The sequence below is a fragment of the Arvicanthis niloticus genome, chromosome 26 (genome assembly GCF_011762505.2).
Source record: "Arvicanthis niloticus isolate mArvNil1 chromosome 26, mArvNil1.pat.X, whole genome shotgun sequence".
In the NCBI taxonomy this organism is placed as follows: Eukaryota; Metazoa; Chordata; class Mammalia; order Rodentia; family Muridae; genus Arvicanthis; species Arvicanthis niloticus.
This window is the reverse complement of record NC_133434.1, coordinates 13,559,933-13,577,479: the sequence shown is the minus strand read 5'-3', so window position 1 is coordinate 13,577,479 and position 17,547 is coordinate 13,559,933. Positions and strand designations below refer to the sequence as shown.

Here is a 17,547-nt window from a genome sequence, read left to right as displayed (position 1 = left end):
CCCCCGATTGGATTTGTAAGATTCAAAGAACAAGCAGCTCCACAGAAAACAGCATGCGTGGGGGTTTCTTCTGATTTTTTTTCTTTTCTAAGGTATGGTAATTATGTGCCCAACACAGCTTCTCCCCAGATGCTACACAGGAAGCAGGGATTGTACCAGGAAACCTACACTCAAAGCTGGTTCTCCCCAAGCAGAGGGTCCAATTATGTCAGCCACAGGGGTTTTCTTCAATAGGGATGCCTACCCACTTTACAGACTTCTCCAAAACTGCTGTATCTCATCTCCAACGTACTCATCCTTCCCCCATCCATCCATCAACTCAGCTCTCAAGTCTCAGCAAACAGGCCACCTCCTCCAGGAAGCCTTCCTTGGTCTCAAGTTGTCAACCCTCTGTCCCCTTGTTAGTCTGTACTTTCCTCACCAGAAACTGTTAAAAATCTCTGCTTGCTTTCTGTCTCTAGCAAGGTGGTTTCTGGAGGGAAGGACCTGGTTTTGGCCAGTATTTTTTCCCAGCATCAGCTTGTGCCTGTAAGTTCTGGTATGTGGATGAACCATCTTAATCGTCTTTTGAAACAGTCATGGAGCAAGGCTTTAAAATTCTTACAACTCAACCAAAAACTAAAAGGAAGGCAACTGAAGAGGAACACCACAGTGTCCTCCTTTTAAAGAGGCAAACAGGGACTAAGAAGTCACACCCGGGCACTTGCGTCATGCCCGGGTACTCCCAAGCTCTGTGCGTTCTTTACCAGCTGAAGGAGGGACAGTGCAGAGCAGCCATTAAAACAAGTCTTTGCACATTAAAAAGCCTAAAGCTTTCCAACTTAGCTGATGTGAGGGTGTGGTGACCAGGGTATCCCTGAGTGTGGTTATCACTGATCGTGCGCGCGTGCACACGCTCGATGCTGTGGTTCACAGATTCTACTTTCAACTAGCTGCTTAGCTAGGGCAGCCTGGCCCTCACTGACAAGTACCTTTCCCAGTAAGCACTCTCAGGCACAGAACATGATCCTAGTCTACTTAGCATCCTCTGACCAGGCCACTGGGCACAGCACTATTCAGCCCCACAGTGTTTAGACAAAGCTTGTATCTCCACACCCAAGGGTGGGATGTTGTGCATCACTATCCCCCGGATCACGTATACCAAGTGTTCATGTCCCACGCCCCCAAGTTGGAGCGCCCTTTTCCAGGTACACAGTTGTCCAGATTTTTGACATAAGTAACAGGACTTTGTCATCTCCAAAGTTGACACTGGAGAAACATCCAATCCAATTGCCAGGAAGGGGGAAAAAAAAGTTTAACAAATCCCTCATACTGTTTTAAGTAAGTTTCTAACGTTACGTGAGGCAGGATTGGTAGTTACACTGAGAATCATGCAGTTTGCAGACCGAAGGCTGGCCAAGCGTGCTCAAGGTCTTCAGTGAAACAGTTGTCCCATGAAACAGTGTCCCAGTGAAACAGTTGTCAGTGTGACCAGTAGGTTCTGGGGGGAATGGAATGTGACTTCTTAAGAGCAAGGGCATCCTAGTGACTCCAGCCCTTTTTTGGCTTCTGTGCCTCCTCAGAACAAAAACCGGGCTTCCTGGACAGAGTGAATATGCATCTGGCAGATGAACCCACAGACTCTGTGCACATCACAGAGACTCACCCGGAAAACTATATAAGTGACATACTCACATGGTATCAGTGCCACCTGCCAATAAGTCAGGTGGACAAAACTTGGTCTCTCACACAATTAACATCTTTGGTGACACTGGACGGCAGGCAAATTGTCTTGGCCACTGAAGAGACACTTGAGTGATACCAGGTCCCTCGTAAGGCCTATCAACACTTCTAACCTGCAGATTTAGGGCAAGAACAATCTAAAGGGCCTGGGGTTGTCGGCCTGGGGGTGTTGTGGACTAGCACTAAGCATGAAGTCAGGGAACGGTCCTTCACTGTTGGCTTAGTGGAGGGCCCTGCATAGAGGTCCCAGGACAACACCAGGACTTTCACACATGTCCTTGCACACCTGTGCTTTGCGTCTGGCACAGTCAGCCAATTCCTGGCCTCGTCGGATGCAACAACACAGGCAAGAGAGAGAGAGAGAGAGAGAGAGAGAGAGAGAGAGAGAGAGAGAGAGAGAGAGAGAGATTGAGAGAGAGAGAAGGGGAGGGAAGGGAGGGGGGCTGTCCAGTTGGTGTGAGAGTTGAGAGCCAGCCACAGAAAGCCTCAGCTGCACTTTCACCCTGAGACAAATGCCCCAGAGCTAGCTAGACTTCGAGGTTCCCAAGCTCCGCGGGTTGAGGGCGGAGCGTATCGAAGCCCCGCCCCAAAGTGGAAGTCTAGCTGGCCCTGCGGATCCAGCGGCAGTCTTCAATTCCCCGGACGCGGCCGGAGGCGTAAGGGCCGGCTTCAGTGGACGATGCCGCTGTGCGCCCAGGATGTCGTCGCGTTTGCTCCCATTCCTCCTCACGATCTCCAGCCTGAGGTTGGGCTTCCGCGCACACGGTAGGCTCCCCAGCGCTCGCTCTGTTGCTTTAAAGTTCACATTTGCCGGGAGGATCTGCTTGGACGGCCCGAGGTCCCCGCCCCAGCTCCTTCGTGCTGGCAAAACTGGCTGTCGGGCTTACCTGCTGTGTAAGTGGAGGGGGCTAAGATTAACTGTGGCTGTTTGGGAGTGGCCAGCAATGGATGGGTAAAGCCTATAGTTTCCATCCTGTACCCTTGTTCCCAAACTCATCATCCATCCACCTCCGGACAAACCATAACTTTAGCCCTGGCTTTTCTGCTGCTCTGGTTCTTCCATCGGTCTGATCGCTCCCCTTCCTAGGCTCCTCTCCCTGAACCCCACCATCTCATTTCATCTCTCCCTTCTGCCCACCCTTCCCGACCACCCTGTTAGTCTTTAGCCCACAATTCATCCCCGCTGCCACTGCCCCTCCCCCACTTTACCCACCCCTCAGCTCAGGCTAGGTTCTAGTAGCCCAGGAGAGAATGAAAAAGTGGGGAGTCGGAGGGACCAAGTGGCACAGGGGACCCCAAACACACTTTTACAGGACGCCAAAATTCGAAGTAAAACCAGTACAGTCAGTCATGTGATCCACAGCCGCACTGGGGATGTGCCCGGCCAAATATCACAAACACAGGCTGAGGTTTTCACTCCCCCTCTCAGAGTTCTGCAACTGAAACACAGCCTTGAGATTCAAAGACAGTACATGAAAGAGAGCGGAGGGGGCGGGGAGGGGAGGGACAAGTGTGTTTTCTGAGAATGACAGAGTCACTCAAAGAGAGCTGACAGTTTGGAGAAGTGATGGCAGAGCCGCCTTCAAAAGGAGACATCTTAAAGGGTCAAGAAGGCTGGAGAGGAACAAGGACCATTGGTTTTGCAACACATTGAGCCTGGCAGAGTTTAGCAGCAGAATTAAAATAGGGATGTTCATTGTATTGTTACAGAAAACACAGAGGATCCCAAGGGGTCACTCCTCTGCTCCGGGTCTTACCGACAAGCTGCTAGTTCCAGACTTCTGCAGTCAGCTCTTTAGAACTGAGAGAATGGGAGAGTACAGATAGTTCTCTACTGAGTTTTCTACCTCAAAGACCTCTGTGAGGAGGGCAGGAGGCTGGACAGCTGACATTCATCCTGTCTCCACCTTAGGCTCGCCTAGGCATCTGATTATACAGATGTCCATATCTGAACTACAGCTTTTCTAGAAACTAGGGGATGGGGAACACCCTGAGCCTGGGCCCCAAGTTGTCTGTGTAGGAAAGCAGGGTGTCTACATATCCAGGAAAGATCAGGGGCTGGGGCCTTGAAGCAGGTTTGAGATGAGAACTAAGTCCTGGAATATTGCTAGAACAGGGACAGGCAATGGGCAGAGTCAGGGAGGGACTGGCTGCCTCATCTGAGAGCTCATGCATCACTCCTGGCCATTATCCTGGAATGTATCAGACCCAGCTTGCCCTGTCAGTCCCTTGTGAGGCTTCTGACCCCACACCACTCAGGCACAGAAGGACAGGACCCTAGCTTTGGAGTCAGACATCTTCTGGATATAGATCCCCACTGTGCCCCTTGCTGACTCCAATCGTCTGATTCTCTGGGCTTCTATTTCTTCTTCAGTAAGGTTGGCATGAGTCTAGAGCCCAGAACTGCTGTGATCACTAAATGGAACATATGTAAAGCACCCAGTCCCTCCCTCCCAAAGTACCCCTGTAGCTGCCACCACCCTTTTCCTAGTCCCCGGAGTACCTCTGCTTCCTCTAGTGTCAGAATTCTTTCCCCTAGGGACAGAACTGCCGAGCCCTTCCTATGTGTGGTTTGAAGCCAGATTTTTCCAGCACATCCTCCGCTGGAAGCCTATCCCAAGCCAGTCTGAGAGTACCTACTACGAAGTGGCCCTCAAGAAGTAAGGAAAGCTGCATAGGGGGCAAAGGGGGACCAAAAGGAGGTAGGGGAGGGACTAGGTGGCTACTTTACTATTGACATGAGGCTAGAAAGGACTCTGATACATCCTTGCTTGAGTGACATAGAGTTGACCAGTGTGCTGGGATCCTTAAGGTGAGCAGCTATTGACTTGGGGGTGGGGGGAGCTTCCTGGTATTCTGGAAAAGTGTTAATCAACATAACTACAAGAGAGGAAACGGGGTTCCAGAGTGGGCTAACACATTCTTATGGAGGAATAAGCTACTTAAATTCTCATCCAGGAGCTTTCTAGACCATGGATGTCAACAGGGATCTTGGCCAAGGGCCCTGAGGACTGCATCTTTTCTGCCATTATGGGAAGGTTCTGCCTGGCCTTTTCCCTTTCTCTTAAAAGCAGAAAGGTTTGGGCACAAGCTGATTCCCCAGTGCCTGTCATGGTATCTCCTCAGGTACGGAACCTCGATCTGGAAAGACATCCACATCTGTAGAGAGGCTCAGGCATTGTCCTGCGATCTCACATCATTCACCCTGGATCTGTACCACAGCTATGGCTACCGGGCCAGAGTCCGGGCAGTGGACAACAGTCAGTACTCCAACTGGACCGTCACTGAGACTCGTTTCACAGTGGATGAAGGTGCTTTGCCTCTCCTGGACTTAGAACATGGCCTCCTGGGACAATTCCAGCCAGGAACTCCAGCCTAGGGCTTATTTTGTCTGTTCTCATGGCTTTCATGTTACCAGGCTTCCTGGCCAGGGAACTGACTGCCTCAACAGATCTGTCTGAGATTTTAAAGGGAAGTGACATTGTTTATCCTCCATAAGAGAGGTCTTGGGATGAGTGGGGTGTCTGTGTCATGAAAGCCATAGTTATGAACTTACAGAGTTTAGGATGAGGCACTGGACCCTAATCACTCGGGGTAACAGGTAGAGACACAGTTCAGATGAGGCCTGGCCCCTTGTAGGGAGAATCTCCCAGGTCGTACCTTTGAGACTGGAAGATGTACTGAAGGAAAAAAAATCAAGACAATTTCTGGGGAGTTCCAGGATGGTCATCCTGGCCATAGTGGAATCCTTCTATGCACACTGGGTCTGCACAGGGTCAGGTACAAGATAGTCTCACTCTTCACTCTGTAGGACTAAGAGCTAGAGGTGACATCTGGGAAGTCACTGTTTCCCAAAGGCTCAGGCTCAGCTTATATGCTCGGTCTCAGCTGCCTCTCAGAAAGCATATGGTAGGAAGTAGCTTTAGAAATTGTATTTCAAGGGCCCAGGCTGAGCTATTCAGATTCCTCGGGTGCTAAAAGATCCGTAAGACCCATTCCCTAAGATGTTCTCATGTGGGGTAGAGCTGTAAACCCAAGGTTTAGGTTTTAGAGTGGGAAAGGTTTGACCTTAGAGTCAGGCTCTGGATGCCGTCCCTAGTCCTCAGCCTCACACCATTACCTGTCTCTCACTTAGTGATTCTGACAGTGGGTAGAGTGACTCTGGAAGTAACCAACGGCTTCATCTACGGGACAATTCATCCCCCCAGGCCCAAGATAGCCCCTGCAGGGGACGAGTATGAACAGATCTTCAAGAACCACCGCATGTACAGTGTTTCTATCCGGAAGTTGTCGGAACAAAAGGTATGATGTTCCCCCAGGGTCGTCAGGACAGGGCCACCTAGATTGGAATCACTTTTATGTCCCACTGGGGAGCTTGACACACACAGGAGAAAGAGGTTATGGGGAGCCAGGAAGAAACTGATATTCAAACTTTGCTTCCAGGGGACAGTAAGAACACGCCTATCATCATCAGTGATCAAAAGTATTGACAGTGCACAAGGCATCCGGCAGCTACCCTCGAGTGTTTTCTTCCAGTTTGCAGATAAGGAAACAGAGCTGAGAGATGTGCTGGGGCCCAGCCCTGCAGTTTGACACCCATCAAATACTCTTGCCTCAGTTCTTTCTAGTTTTTTTTTTTTTTCCTATGAAGAGCCTCCACTTCTATAAAAGACTCCCTTTGCTCTGTTAAAATAAAAGTAGAGGGCTGGGGAGATGGCTGAGCAGGTAACCAGCTTTCTGTGCACAAGCATAAGGATCTGAGTTCAAATCCCCACAACCCACATAAAGCCAGACTTAGGAGCACACATTTATAATCCATTTCTCCTACAGTAAGATGGAAGCTGAGACAAGAGACTCAGAGGAAGCTTCAGGTCAGCTCTAGGCTGGAGTGCAAAAAAGAGGCCTTGTCTCAAACAAACTGGAAGATGGAAGACTGGCGTCTGGCTGTTCTCTGCCGTACACACTGCCCTAACACACACAAACGCACATGTACACGCGTGTGCACACACATCAGACATACATACTGACACCCAAAGATTGGAGCAAAATTAGCCTGGTAGAGAGATGACAGTCTGTACTGATGCTCACAGGGTTTGTGTCTTAGATGCCTGAAGACTTGGCAGAGGAGTCTCTAAAGTGCCCCACTCCCCCAGGGTTGGCTCACCCAGCAACAACCCTTGTCCAGAACCGAAAAGCACTGGATTCATCTCCAGCAGAAAAACATGACTAGGCCCCTCCCACTCTCAGCTTCTTTATACTGTGCACAAAAGGATTTGTTTATTATTCTTGTTTCCATTTCAGAATACAACCAAGACAGTGAAACAGGAAAACTTCACCCTCAAGGTCCCCAAAGGGATGAGAGAATTTTGTGTTAAGGTGTTGCCCCGCGTGGAAACCCGAAATAACAATGCAGAGTGGTCAGAGGAGCAGTGTTTACGCATCACAATGGAGCAGTGTGAGTAACCCAGGCTGCAGTCCAGGCAGAGAGTGCTCAAACCATCCAGAAAAATCCAGAAGGCCGTGCTTAGGGTTGCTGGTGCCTTCTCTGGGCCCAGAGCTTCTGCATGGAGCCATCCACCTTCACACAGAGCATGGAAAGGATTGCTCCATTCTGTTTAGAACTATCTTAAGTTCTTAAGTTTAATGATAATAATAATGATAATCAATAATGATGGTGATGATTACCCTAGGAGACAACAAGGTAGTAAAATCTCTCTCTCTCTCTCTCTTTTCTCTCTCTCTCTCTCTCTCTCTCTCTCTCTCTCTCTCTCTCTCTTTCATTTTGAGAGAGGGTTTGGTTTCTCTATATAGCCCTGGCTGTTCTAGAACTCACTCTATAGACCAGGCTGGCCTCCAACTCAGAAATCTGCCACCCTCTGCCTCTGGAGTGCTGGGATTAAAATCGAGTGCCATTGCTCGCTGGCAGGCTAGACAGTAAAATCATATTACTTTATGTGAACTCAGCTCCTCGGGTACCGTATGGAGTGAGTATCTTCTCAGTCCCATGGAGCCTTTGGATTTGTGCATCATTGTTGGTGGTCCCTGTACAGTGACTGGCTTCGTGCTTTAGAGTTCCTCTGAATTGTTTCAATTCTGCTAAACTATTTTATTTGTATGACATCCTTAAACTATTTGGGTAGCACAGAAGTTGTCCAGGACTCTGTTGAGCCACTATGGTTCTGTTTTAAAGGCGTATGCGCACATGAGACAGAGAAACAAGCATGCTGGGACATCATTGTGATTGGTATAAGAAATCCCCCAAATCAATGTAAAAGTCTGGCATGGTGTGTGTTTCTATAACCGTAATGCTTCTCCCTAGAAACAAACAAACTGGGGCTCACTGGCCAGCCCGGGCAAATTGGTGAGCTGCTGGTTCAGTGAGAGATCCTGTCTCAAAAAATAAAATGGAAAATGGAGCATGGTGGTCCACGCCTTTCGTCCTAGTACTTAGGAGGCAGAGGCAAGCGGTGGATCTCTGTGTGTTCCTGGACAGCCTGGTCTACAGAGTGAGATCTAGGCCAGCCAGTGCAATGTTACATGAGAGAGAAGAAAGAAAACGGGACCCATGCATGGTCAAGGAAAAGACACTAATAATGACCTTTGGCATACATAGGCATCTCTCTCTCTCTCTCTCTCTCTCTCTCTCTCTCTCTCTCTCTCTCTCACACACACACACACACACACAACCTTTGACCTGCACACACATGCACAGGAATACACAGACCACACAAAAACATGCAACATCATAACACACCACACCACACACAAAGCAGCACATACACACACAGCTCAAAGGACCCCATAATCAATAGGAAATCAAAATCAAGAGTTCAGCAACAAAGGAGAAATTCACCAAGGGTCAAAACTTTCTTAAGAATCTAAACCATGGTTTAAATACTCACTTCTCTGCTTTACCCTATAGAGGTAAAAAGGCAGATGATAGTGACTAGGGTGGAGTGGGACACTTTTTTAAAAGTCCCCAGAATAGCACAATTGCAGCAACTCTGAGGGATTAGTCAATCTTTTCTTTCCGTCCAGGATAACTTACTGTGAGTGGCTGGCATTCAAAACGTGCCTTTTCTCTCAGCAGAAGCGGCTGGGCTTCTGGGGGACCTCCCAGCTCCCCTCTGTCAGATGCTCTTATCAGAATTACTACCTGAGCTGTGAGTCAGAGCCTGGCCCATGACAGGACCCCAACCAGACAGATCAGCCCCTCATCCTCGGTAGTTTAATTAAAGACTCAGAATGAAAAACAGCAAGAGGGAATGTGTTCAATGTGACCACACTGGGAAGAGAAACAGACAGGGCTGATGACCCTGAAAGCCCATTTTCCAGGGTATTAAGGGCATTCACATTAACATGGTGTTTAGGTTTAAATGGAGTCCCCCAGGTATGCAGAACCAAGCAGGTCAGGGCAGGGTGTGTGGTCCTACCCAGCATCACTCTCACACCCTCAGTCTTTCAGGTTGGTCTGTCCTTTAGAACAGTGTGAAATCTCCAGGAGACAAGCTCCCCCTGGCTGACTCCCAGCTTGAGCATGAGATTCGTCAGAGAAGCCTGTTGTTTCTAGAGTCAGATGGCCAAAGGGAAGGATATTCACGTGTCTGTTGAGAATAGCTGCATTCGTACCAGGAGAATACACTGGGGTGCTTCCACCTGAGCACAACCGGACTTCTGGGGGACCTCCCCAGCCCAAATGCACTAGTTCCTGTTTGGTCCTGTTTGGGGTTGTTCCTCCTCGGAGTCAGTGTGGGAAGGGCTCCTCCCTGCCCTGAGTATCCCAGAAGAAGCAGTGCTGAGCTGGCTCTTTGATAGAGATGCCAGAGTCAGCAAACTTGTTCCAGGTCCTCAGCCAGGGCCTGTTCCTCCTCAGGGCCAGTGTGGGAAGGGCTCCTCCCTGCCCCAAGTATCCCAGAAGAAGCAATGTTGAGCTGGCTCTTTGACAGAGTTGCCAGAGTCAGCAAACTTGTTCCAGGTCCTCAGCCAGGGGTCCCAGGGCTCTTTGCCAGGATGGTGAATCAGGTGTAGAAATTGGGTGTCATCCTTGAGAGACTTTTTACTGACTGCCCAGAGGGAGCAGCTAATTTAAGTGATCACATCGTATCCAGTGTGTGCCCTGGGAGTGCCCCATCCAGCAAACATGAAAAGGACCCTTGGTAGATTTGTAATAATAAATCTCAATGCAGCTGACTGTCATGAAAGTCCCCGGGAGAAGTCACCCAGTGTATGTGAGCTGCCCTGAGTGCTGCTTGTGTCCCCTTTAACTTTTATCTGCAATTATTTTACGCTGCATTTATTCCCGTGCCATGAGTTTTTTTAATTTCTTCAGTGTCTTCTGCGATATCTTTTTTTTTTTTTTTTTTGCATGCAACCTCCTCTTCTGGCTTTGGGACAATCTATTCCTTCTCAGTGAGGTTCATCATCTCAGTGTGGCAGGGGGAGCTCATGCACGGGTTAAGCCAGCCATGAGCTCAGTAGGTTCATCGGCGCATCTTCTGTGTTCAATGACTACAGTGTCTACATCTAAACCCTTAAGTTCAGCATTAATCTCTGCGTTTTTATGCATGTGCAGCAAAAATTATTCTAGTTTGGTCCCTGTGTCCAGCCCCATTGTTTGGTCTGGGCACACCTACCAACTCCACCATTCTACTGCTGGAATGGCACACGTTGCTTCTTTAAAGTGACATCCTTCAGATACTTGGTGGCTTTGCAGATATGCATACCCTCGAGGGCCTGGGCCATTTCTCAGGTGTTTTTTTTTTTTTTTGAACAGGAAGATTTGAACCTATTAATTTGCATGATTTTTTAGGGTTTTTCTGGGTCAAGAAAGTAGCGAACCATCTTCAACAGGTCACCTTTGGCCGCTTACAGAAAGAGGTTCCATCATCCTTATAGTCAAAAGGTTTGTTTGAATCTCAGCTTTACTGCTTAATGACATGTGACCTTGGGCATGTGACTTAATCTCTCTGGGCTTCAGGGTCTCAGTATGTAAAAGGAGGGGATGCTGGCGTTGGCCTCCTAAGACTGTTGCTAGGGTCAGGTGATACAGGCAGGTTGTTTGACCACTATCCTATGAGGCGGCTCTGTAACGTTCCTGTTGTATACATAGACAGTGGGACTCAGAGGGATTCATTATTCTGTCCACAGTCCCATAGCCAGTAAGAAGTAGAGCTGGATTCTCAGTCTCCACTCTCACCTACCGTTTTATCCTGCCTTAGTGTTTATTGGCCATCGTGTGTAGGCGACTTGAGGCAGAACCAGTGTGTTACTGAGGGAACTGGTGAAGGCTGACATTTCTAGGAACCTATATGTCTCTAGGGCTGTGACTTGCCCATCGCCTGTGGGAATGACCTGGGACCGTTCACTGAATGCATTCTGAGCGTAGCCAAAGGATCTCTGAGGACTGTGCCTTATGTACCACAGACACATCTTTCTGTGTCTGCAGATTTCACCGTGACCAACCTCAGCATCATATTCGCATCTATTCTGCTGCTCTGTGGAGTCCTGGTCTGCCTGGTTCTCCTGCGGTACATCCGGCGCCCAGGGAAGTTGCCTGCTGTCCTGGTGAGTGCTCTGTCCTTCCTGGATTCCCACATGGTCTGGCACCCTCATCCAGCAATATGGGGTGAGCAAACACTAAACCCAGACGGAAGGACAGTGCCTCTGGGTGGCACAGAGACAAGAGTGCATGCGCAGGTGTGCACACAGGTGTGCATGCACTAAGTAATCACAGTTTTGTCATCTACACAGTGGCCTGTAGACCAACCACTGTGTATCATGAATTGGTTCTGGTTGTTATCCTTATTTCACAAGTGAGGACAGAGAGGTTGCTTCCAATCACAGGGTACAGTTGGAAGGAGCAGATGGGGAGCTTTTCCAGCATCCATCCTGGTGCTCGTGAGGGAAGAGACTCTGAAAAACAGAAGAGCTGGAGTAGACACAGAGGGGAGAGCTAACAGAGAAAGGAAAGGGCTTGAGGGCAGGCCAGGACCTCTGTCCCCTCTCATATGGAGGCATGCATGGCAAGCCAGCCTCTTGAATCCATCCTACAAAAACAAGTCCCCAAACCTCTGCTTGTCCCTGACCTGGTCTCAGGCTGTGTCAGAAGTGGATAGCCACAGACTCTGGACCCTGGGTAATGTCCAATTATTAATGTATAATAGATTGTTACAGGATACACACACACACACACACACACACACACACACACACACACACACACACACGCAAGCACGCACGCACGCACGCACGCACGCACGCACGCACGCATGCACACACTGGCCTAATCAGGGCCTTTGTCTAGACAAGATTCTGTTCTCACCCAGCCCTTAAAGCTCTCAAGGGTTTAATAGTTCTTCTTTGTATCTCACTGAATTCCGTCCTCATCGTCATTCTTAGTGCTCCTGGGAGATTCAGTTCCCCACACACATCCCTTGGTCCCTCGATCTGTCCCACAGACCCTTCAGCTCATACTCTGTGCAGGGCCTGGAGCCCAAGCACTGTTGGCTTGGGGATGAATGAACCACACTTTTGAGCTTGGCCCTGCGGAGACCAGGATCCAGGAAGTGAGGGAGGGCAGCCCGGAGCCTCTCCGAGCGAATGAATGTGTGAACTGAATGAGTTAATCAGCATTGGAGCTAGCTACAGAGCATCCTCTCTGCTGTCGGCAGGAAACTGAGTCACGTGGCCTTGAGGGGTCCCCAGGGCTTGATGCCAGCCAGCACTGGCCAGGTGTCAAAGGCTAGCTAGCTTTAAAGCCGTAAGACTGGCAGAGATCAGAGATTACCAAATGTCCAGAAACGACAAGGCACCGCGTGTTGGCTCCTTGTGGACCTGTGAGTAACAGCATCGCTGCACCTTTGGAGCTCTTGTCTCCTGAGATTTAAACAACCCAGTTCCATTTATCAGATGCTGCTGTCTGTGGGGTTAACCAGTATGAGAGAGCGAGCCCGGCACATGCCTTAATTAACTCTCAGCTCTCTGCTGATTTGAGCTGACCATCCAACGGGCCATTGACGTCAGTTTTCTTAAGCAAGCTAGAGACCTCAAATCCAGAGAGCTGTGTATAATTCCGGGTTTGTCCTCCGTTGCTGGTGACTTGAGGCACATCAGTCGTTTAACCTCTCTGAGCTTTGGATTCCCCCAGAACGTAGGGGTAATGATATACCTATAGAATTACCAGGGAGTACAATTCAGCTCAGCGTATATTTATTGAGTGTCTTATATGTAACCTGAATGATCTGGGGTAATGATATACCTATAGAATTACCAGGGAGTACAATTCAGCTCAGCGTATATTTATTGAGTGTCTTATACGTAACCTGAATGATCTAAGCACTGTTCACTATGAGAAAGCACATGCTGGCATGAATTCTACCTATGGATGAGGAACTAAAGCACAGAAAAGACAAGGATACTGGCTCAGCAGCAAGCTGCTAACATACGCATCCTTCATCACTAATCACTGTGGCAGTAAAGGGGTCACAACCAGGAGGAATTGCATGGGAGGTGTTGAGTGCTGAGAAAATGAAGGCAGGGGTACACCATGGTCAGTCTGTTAGTCAGTCCATCAGTCAACAAACCCAAGTCCCTACTAATTCGAATTCAGCTCAGGCTCTTAGTGTGATGAACAAAACCAGACAGTTACTGCCTTCAGAATTCATATTAGAGTGTCTTAGTTAGGGTTTGTATTGCTGCAATGATGATGAAAAAGCAAGTTTGGAAGAAAGGGTTTATTCAGCTTACACTTTCATATCATTGTTCATCACTGAAGGAAGTAGGGGCAGGAAGTCAAACAGGGCAGGAACCTGGAGGCAGGAACTGATGCAGAGGCCATGGAAGGATGCTGCTTACTGGCTTGCCATCCCTGGCTTGCTCAGCCTGCTTTCTTATAGAACCCCAGGACCTTCAGCTCTGGGGTGGTACCACCCACAATGGCCTGGGGCCTCCCCCATTGATCAATAATGAAGAAAATGCCTCACAGCTGGATCTTATGGAGGCATTTCCTCAATTAAAGTTCCCTCCTTTCAAATAGATGTAGTTTGTGTGTCAAGTTGACATAAGGCCAGTCAGCACATATAAGGACTAAGTTTAGGAAGAAGTAAGGAAGGAGACGAGGAGACAATGGCAGAAGCACTGTTTTGGTCTGGTCTTGCAAAAGCCCTCTGAGGAGGTAGCATCTGAGCTGAACGAGGAGGAGGAGACAGCCATGTGGAGCACTAAGAGTGTTCCAAGCAGAGGGGTCGGCATGTGCAAAGGTCCTGTGGCAGGGCTGCTGTTGCTGCATTCAGGACAGGAAGAACACCACTGTGGCTAGAGCAAAGGAACAAAGTACAAAGGGTTAGTTAGGTGGCTTCCCCTTGGTAACTAAGGACAGCAAGCCCTTGGCTGCAAGCTACGCAGTGCAAAGGAGGGTAGGATAGAGATGGGATGGGATGGGATGGGATGAGAACTATGGTCCATAGATGTGATTCCCTTGTGGCTCTAGTTTCAGTGATTCCCGTGAGCTACACACGCAGGTGCTTACTTAGCATCTATTTCTTACTTGGAGTCTTTGTCAGAATAGTTTACACACACTCCTGGGTGGGCCTGGCTTTTCAAGCCTCTTCCAGGTTTCAGAGAGCATCACAAGTGGACCATCTGAGTGTATTCTCCAGTCTCAGCAAGACTCTGTGAAATCTGGCCCTGGGAACTTCAGCTTCCTATATAACTGCTTGGGGCCAAATCGTGACGTGCCCTTGGGGGGAAATTGTGCAATTTTAATGCCAGTACAAACCAGGGAGCTCAGTGCAGGCTGCCCAGGCTCTGCACCCACTCTATGCCTCCTCCATAGCTCACCTGGCACCTGGGAGGGTCCTTGCAGTTGGCCACACCTCTCTCGCTGTATTGGTTGATTTTCTCAAGGCTGTGACTAAGTGCCCGCCCCGGCAGAGGCGACTTGAGGAGGAGTTTACTTTGGCTTATGGCTTGAGGGAGCAGCAGTCCATGTGGGAGGGAAGGCACTGCAGCAGGAGCTTGTGGGGGGCAGGTGGTCACATCACACCCACAGTCAGGAAGCTGAGAGAGGGGAACGCTGGTGTTCAGCTCACTTTCTCATCTTTATGCATCCCAGGACTCCAGCCCGTGGGATAGCATCACATTCAAGTAAGTCTTCCCAGCTCAGCTTAACCTTTCTCAAAACAGCCCTCCGGACATGCTCTATGGAACCACATGATGGTTCTCAATACCGTCAAATTGCTCACCTTGTCTCTCCTCCCAGGTCTTCGAGAAGCCTCACGACTTCTTCCTGGCCGACCCTCTCTGCCCAGAAACTCCCGATGCCATTCACGTCCTGGACCTGGAGGCCTTCCCGAAGGTGTCACCAGAGCTGAAAGACTCAGACCTGCATGGCAGCACTGACAGTGGCTTTGGCAGTGGCAAACCATCACTTCAGACTGAAGAGTCCCAATTCCTCCTCCCTGGATCCCACCCCCAGATACAGGAGACTCTGGGAAAGGAAGAGCCTCCAGAGCTACAGGACAACACGGACAGTGGGATCTGCTTGCAGGAACCCAGCTCACACTCCAGCATGGGGCCCACCTGGAAGCAGCAGCTCGGATATAGCCACCAGGACCAGGATGACAGCGATGTTAACCTAGTCCAGAACATTCCTGGGCAGCCTAAGTACATACAGGATGGCTCTGCCTTGGGCCATGTCTGTCTTCTAGAGCCTAAAGTCCCTGAGGAGAAAGACCAAGTCATGGTGACATTCCAGGGCTATCAAAAACAGACCAGATGGAAGGAAGAGGCAGCAGACCCAGCGGAACACTTGGACAAAGAGATTCCCTTGACGGGTGCCTTTGATCCTGAACTTGGGGTGCACCCGCAGGATGATTTAGCTTGGCCTCCACCAGTTCTGGCTAAGGGTTACTTGAAACAGGAGTCTCAAGGGATGGCCTGTGCTCCACCAGGGACACCAAGTAGACAGTGGAATCAACTGGCCGAAGAGTGGTCACTCCTGGGTGTGGTTAGCTGCGAAGACCTAAGCATAGAGAGTTGGAGTTTTGGCACTAAACTTGCCCCTTTGAACTGTGGGGCAGGCCCTGGTAGCCTCCTGGATAGCCTTGGCTCTAACCTGGTCACCCTGCCGTTGATCTCCAGCCTGCAGGTAGAAGAATGACAGAGGCTAAGGGTTCTTTGTATTCCAGCCATGCCTGCTCCCCTCCCTGCACTTGGGAGGCTCAGGAGTCAAAGAAATACATGGGTCCTTTCCTGCAGACCCACTGTGGCAGGCTAGCCAGACTCCACAGGGCAGGAAAAGGCCACCTTGCTGTGTGAGTGTCCAGTAGATGAGAGGTTGTGGCTAGTCTGTTGAGTGAGGCCCTGTAGACACCAGCAGAGCTGAGCAAGGACCGTCACACCTCAGGGCAGGGTCCCGCACTGGAAGGACTTGTGTTTGGGTGGAACCTTAGGGCTTTCTGGATGTGGTAAGACTGCAGGTCTGAAGTCAGATCAGCCTGGATGTCTGCGGAGGTGCTGGAGAGGCTAGCCTGCTGCAGGGTGAAAGGAGAGCTCAAGAGACGAAGGGCAGAGCAGGAGCCAGGTTTAATTTTGTCGTGTAAAGATACTCCCCGGCTAGACAGGTCACTTGTCACTGGGAGATCTTGGGGTACACACCTCCCTTGATGATAGGCCAGTCAATTCAGAACTGTGGGTCAAAAGGGACTGAGACCCAGAATTTCTGTTCCTCTTGTGAGGCGTCTCTACTAGCCATCTGCAGTCATCTTCATCTTTTTAATATGGCTGTGTCCCCTGAATTACCTGCAGTGGCCAAGACACTGCTCCCTGCTGTTCACTATTGTGATGTCAGACCAGACAAAAAACGATGGCTTTCTGGGTTAGCACACTACCCTTTAGGTGGCTTTGGGCTTGGGCACTGGCCCAGGCTTAGGACTTATGTCTGCTTTTGCTGCTAATTTCTAACTGCAGACCCAGAGAACAGGGTGTTGGGCTGACACCTCTGTGTTCAGCTGTGTGACCTTGGACCAGCTGCTTCCTCAGGGGATTAAAATAATGACTAGATCATACGGAAGTCCCTCATGCTGAATGTTAACTAACTTGGCCCTGGGGTGATACTTTAAGGTTCTGCCAACCTCTGGGCTGGAAGGAAGTGGACTACGGAAACCATCTGCCCATGGGCAGCTTTTGCCTCATGCCGGTGTTTCAGAGATCTCATGGGAGCCTAGGGCCTTGTGCCAAGATAGCTGCTAGTCACTGGGGTCCAGGGCTGGTCCCTGCTTCCCTGTGCTGCATTTGAGACCTGTCTTCAAACAGAGGGTGTTTGCAGACCCCCCCAAGCAAGGATGCAGAGAGGAAGCACAGGGCCACTGATCCCTGATCCCAGAGTTTTCTCTGAAGCTTTCCAAATATAGACTGTGTGACCCGGTGAGGCCAGCCATGAACTTTGGTGTCCTGCCAAGAAGGTCATGATGCTAGTCTGGTACCAGAGCTTCTTCTGGAACTGGGAGACCTCTTTGAGATCCCCCTCGGAACATTTATTTATTTATTTGCTCACTTATTTATTGAGGAGGCAGTGTGGCACAGGGCTCTGGGTCTCTCAGGAGATCTAGTTTTGCCTGTGTCATTTCTAGCTGTGTGACCTTGGGCAAGTCACGTTTCCTAGTGGAGCCTCAGTTTTCCCGTCTGTATGTAAAACTTGAATATTGAAATACACCGGATGTACCCAATCCCTAAGGATGTTGAGTCCCACTGAGAAAATGGATGTGCCTCAAATGGAACAAGTGGTGTGTGTTTTCATCCCAATAAAAAGTCAGGTGTCTTGTGGAA

At 49.7% G+C, this 17,547-nt stretch overlaps 1 protein-coding gene across 1 annotated transcript; it reads left to right on the top strand.

Annotated features, from left to right (window-relative positions):
- Positions 1-2,185: 2,185 nt before the first annotated feature.
- Positions 2,186-17,547, top strand: Il10ra (interleukin 10 receptor subunit alpha). Its single transcript, XM_076924973.1, has 7 exons — positions 2,186-2,487; positions 4,262-4,382; positions 4,849-5,033; positions 5,858-6,024; positions 7,024-7,177; positions 11,168-11,286; positions 14,981-17,547. The coding sequence occupies exons 1-7, from the start codon at positions 2,421-2,423 to the stop codon at positions 15,878-15,880; spliced, it is 1,713 nt and encodes a 570-aa protein (XP_076781088.1). The 5' UTR covers positions 2,186-2,420; the 3' UTR covers positions 15,881-17,547.

Coding starts and splice junctions, on each gene's coding strand:
- Il10ra (XM_076924973.1), top strand. CDS start 2,421: ATGTCGTCGCGTTTGCTCCCATTCCTCCTCACGATCTCCAGCCTGAGG. Junction 2,488..4,261: donor GTTGGGCTTCCGCGCACACG/GTAGGCTCCCCA, acceptor TCTTTCCCCTAG/GGACAGAACTGCCGAGCCCT. Junction 11,287..14,980: donor GGAAGTTGCCTGCTGTCCTG/GTGAGTGCTCTG, acceptor CTCTCCTCCCAG/GTCTTCGAGAAGCCTCACGA.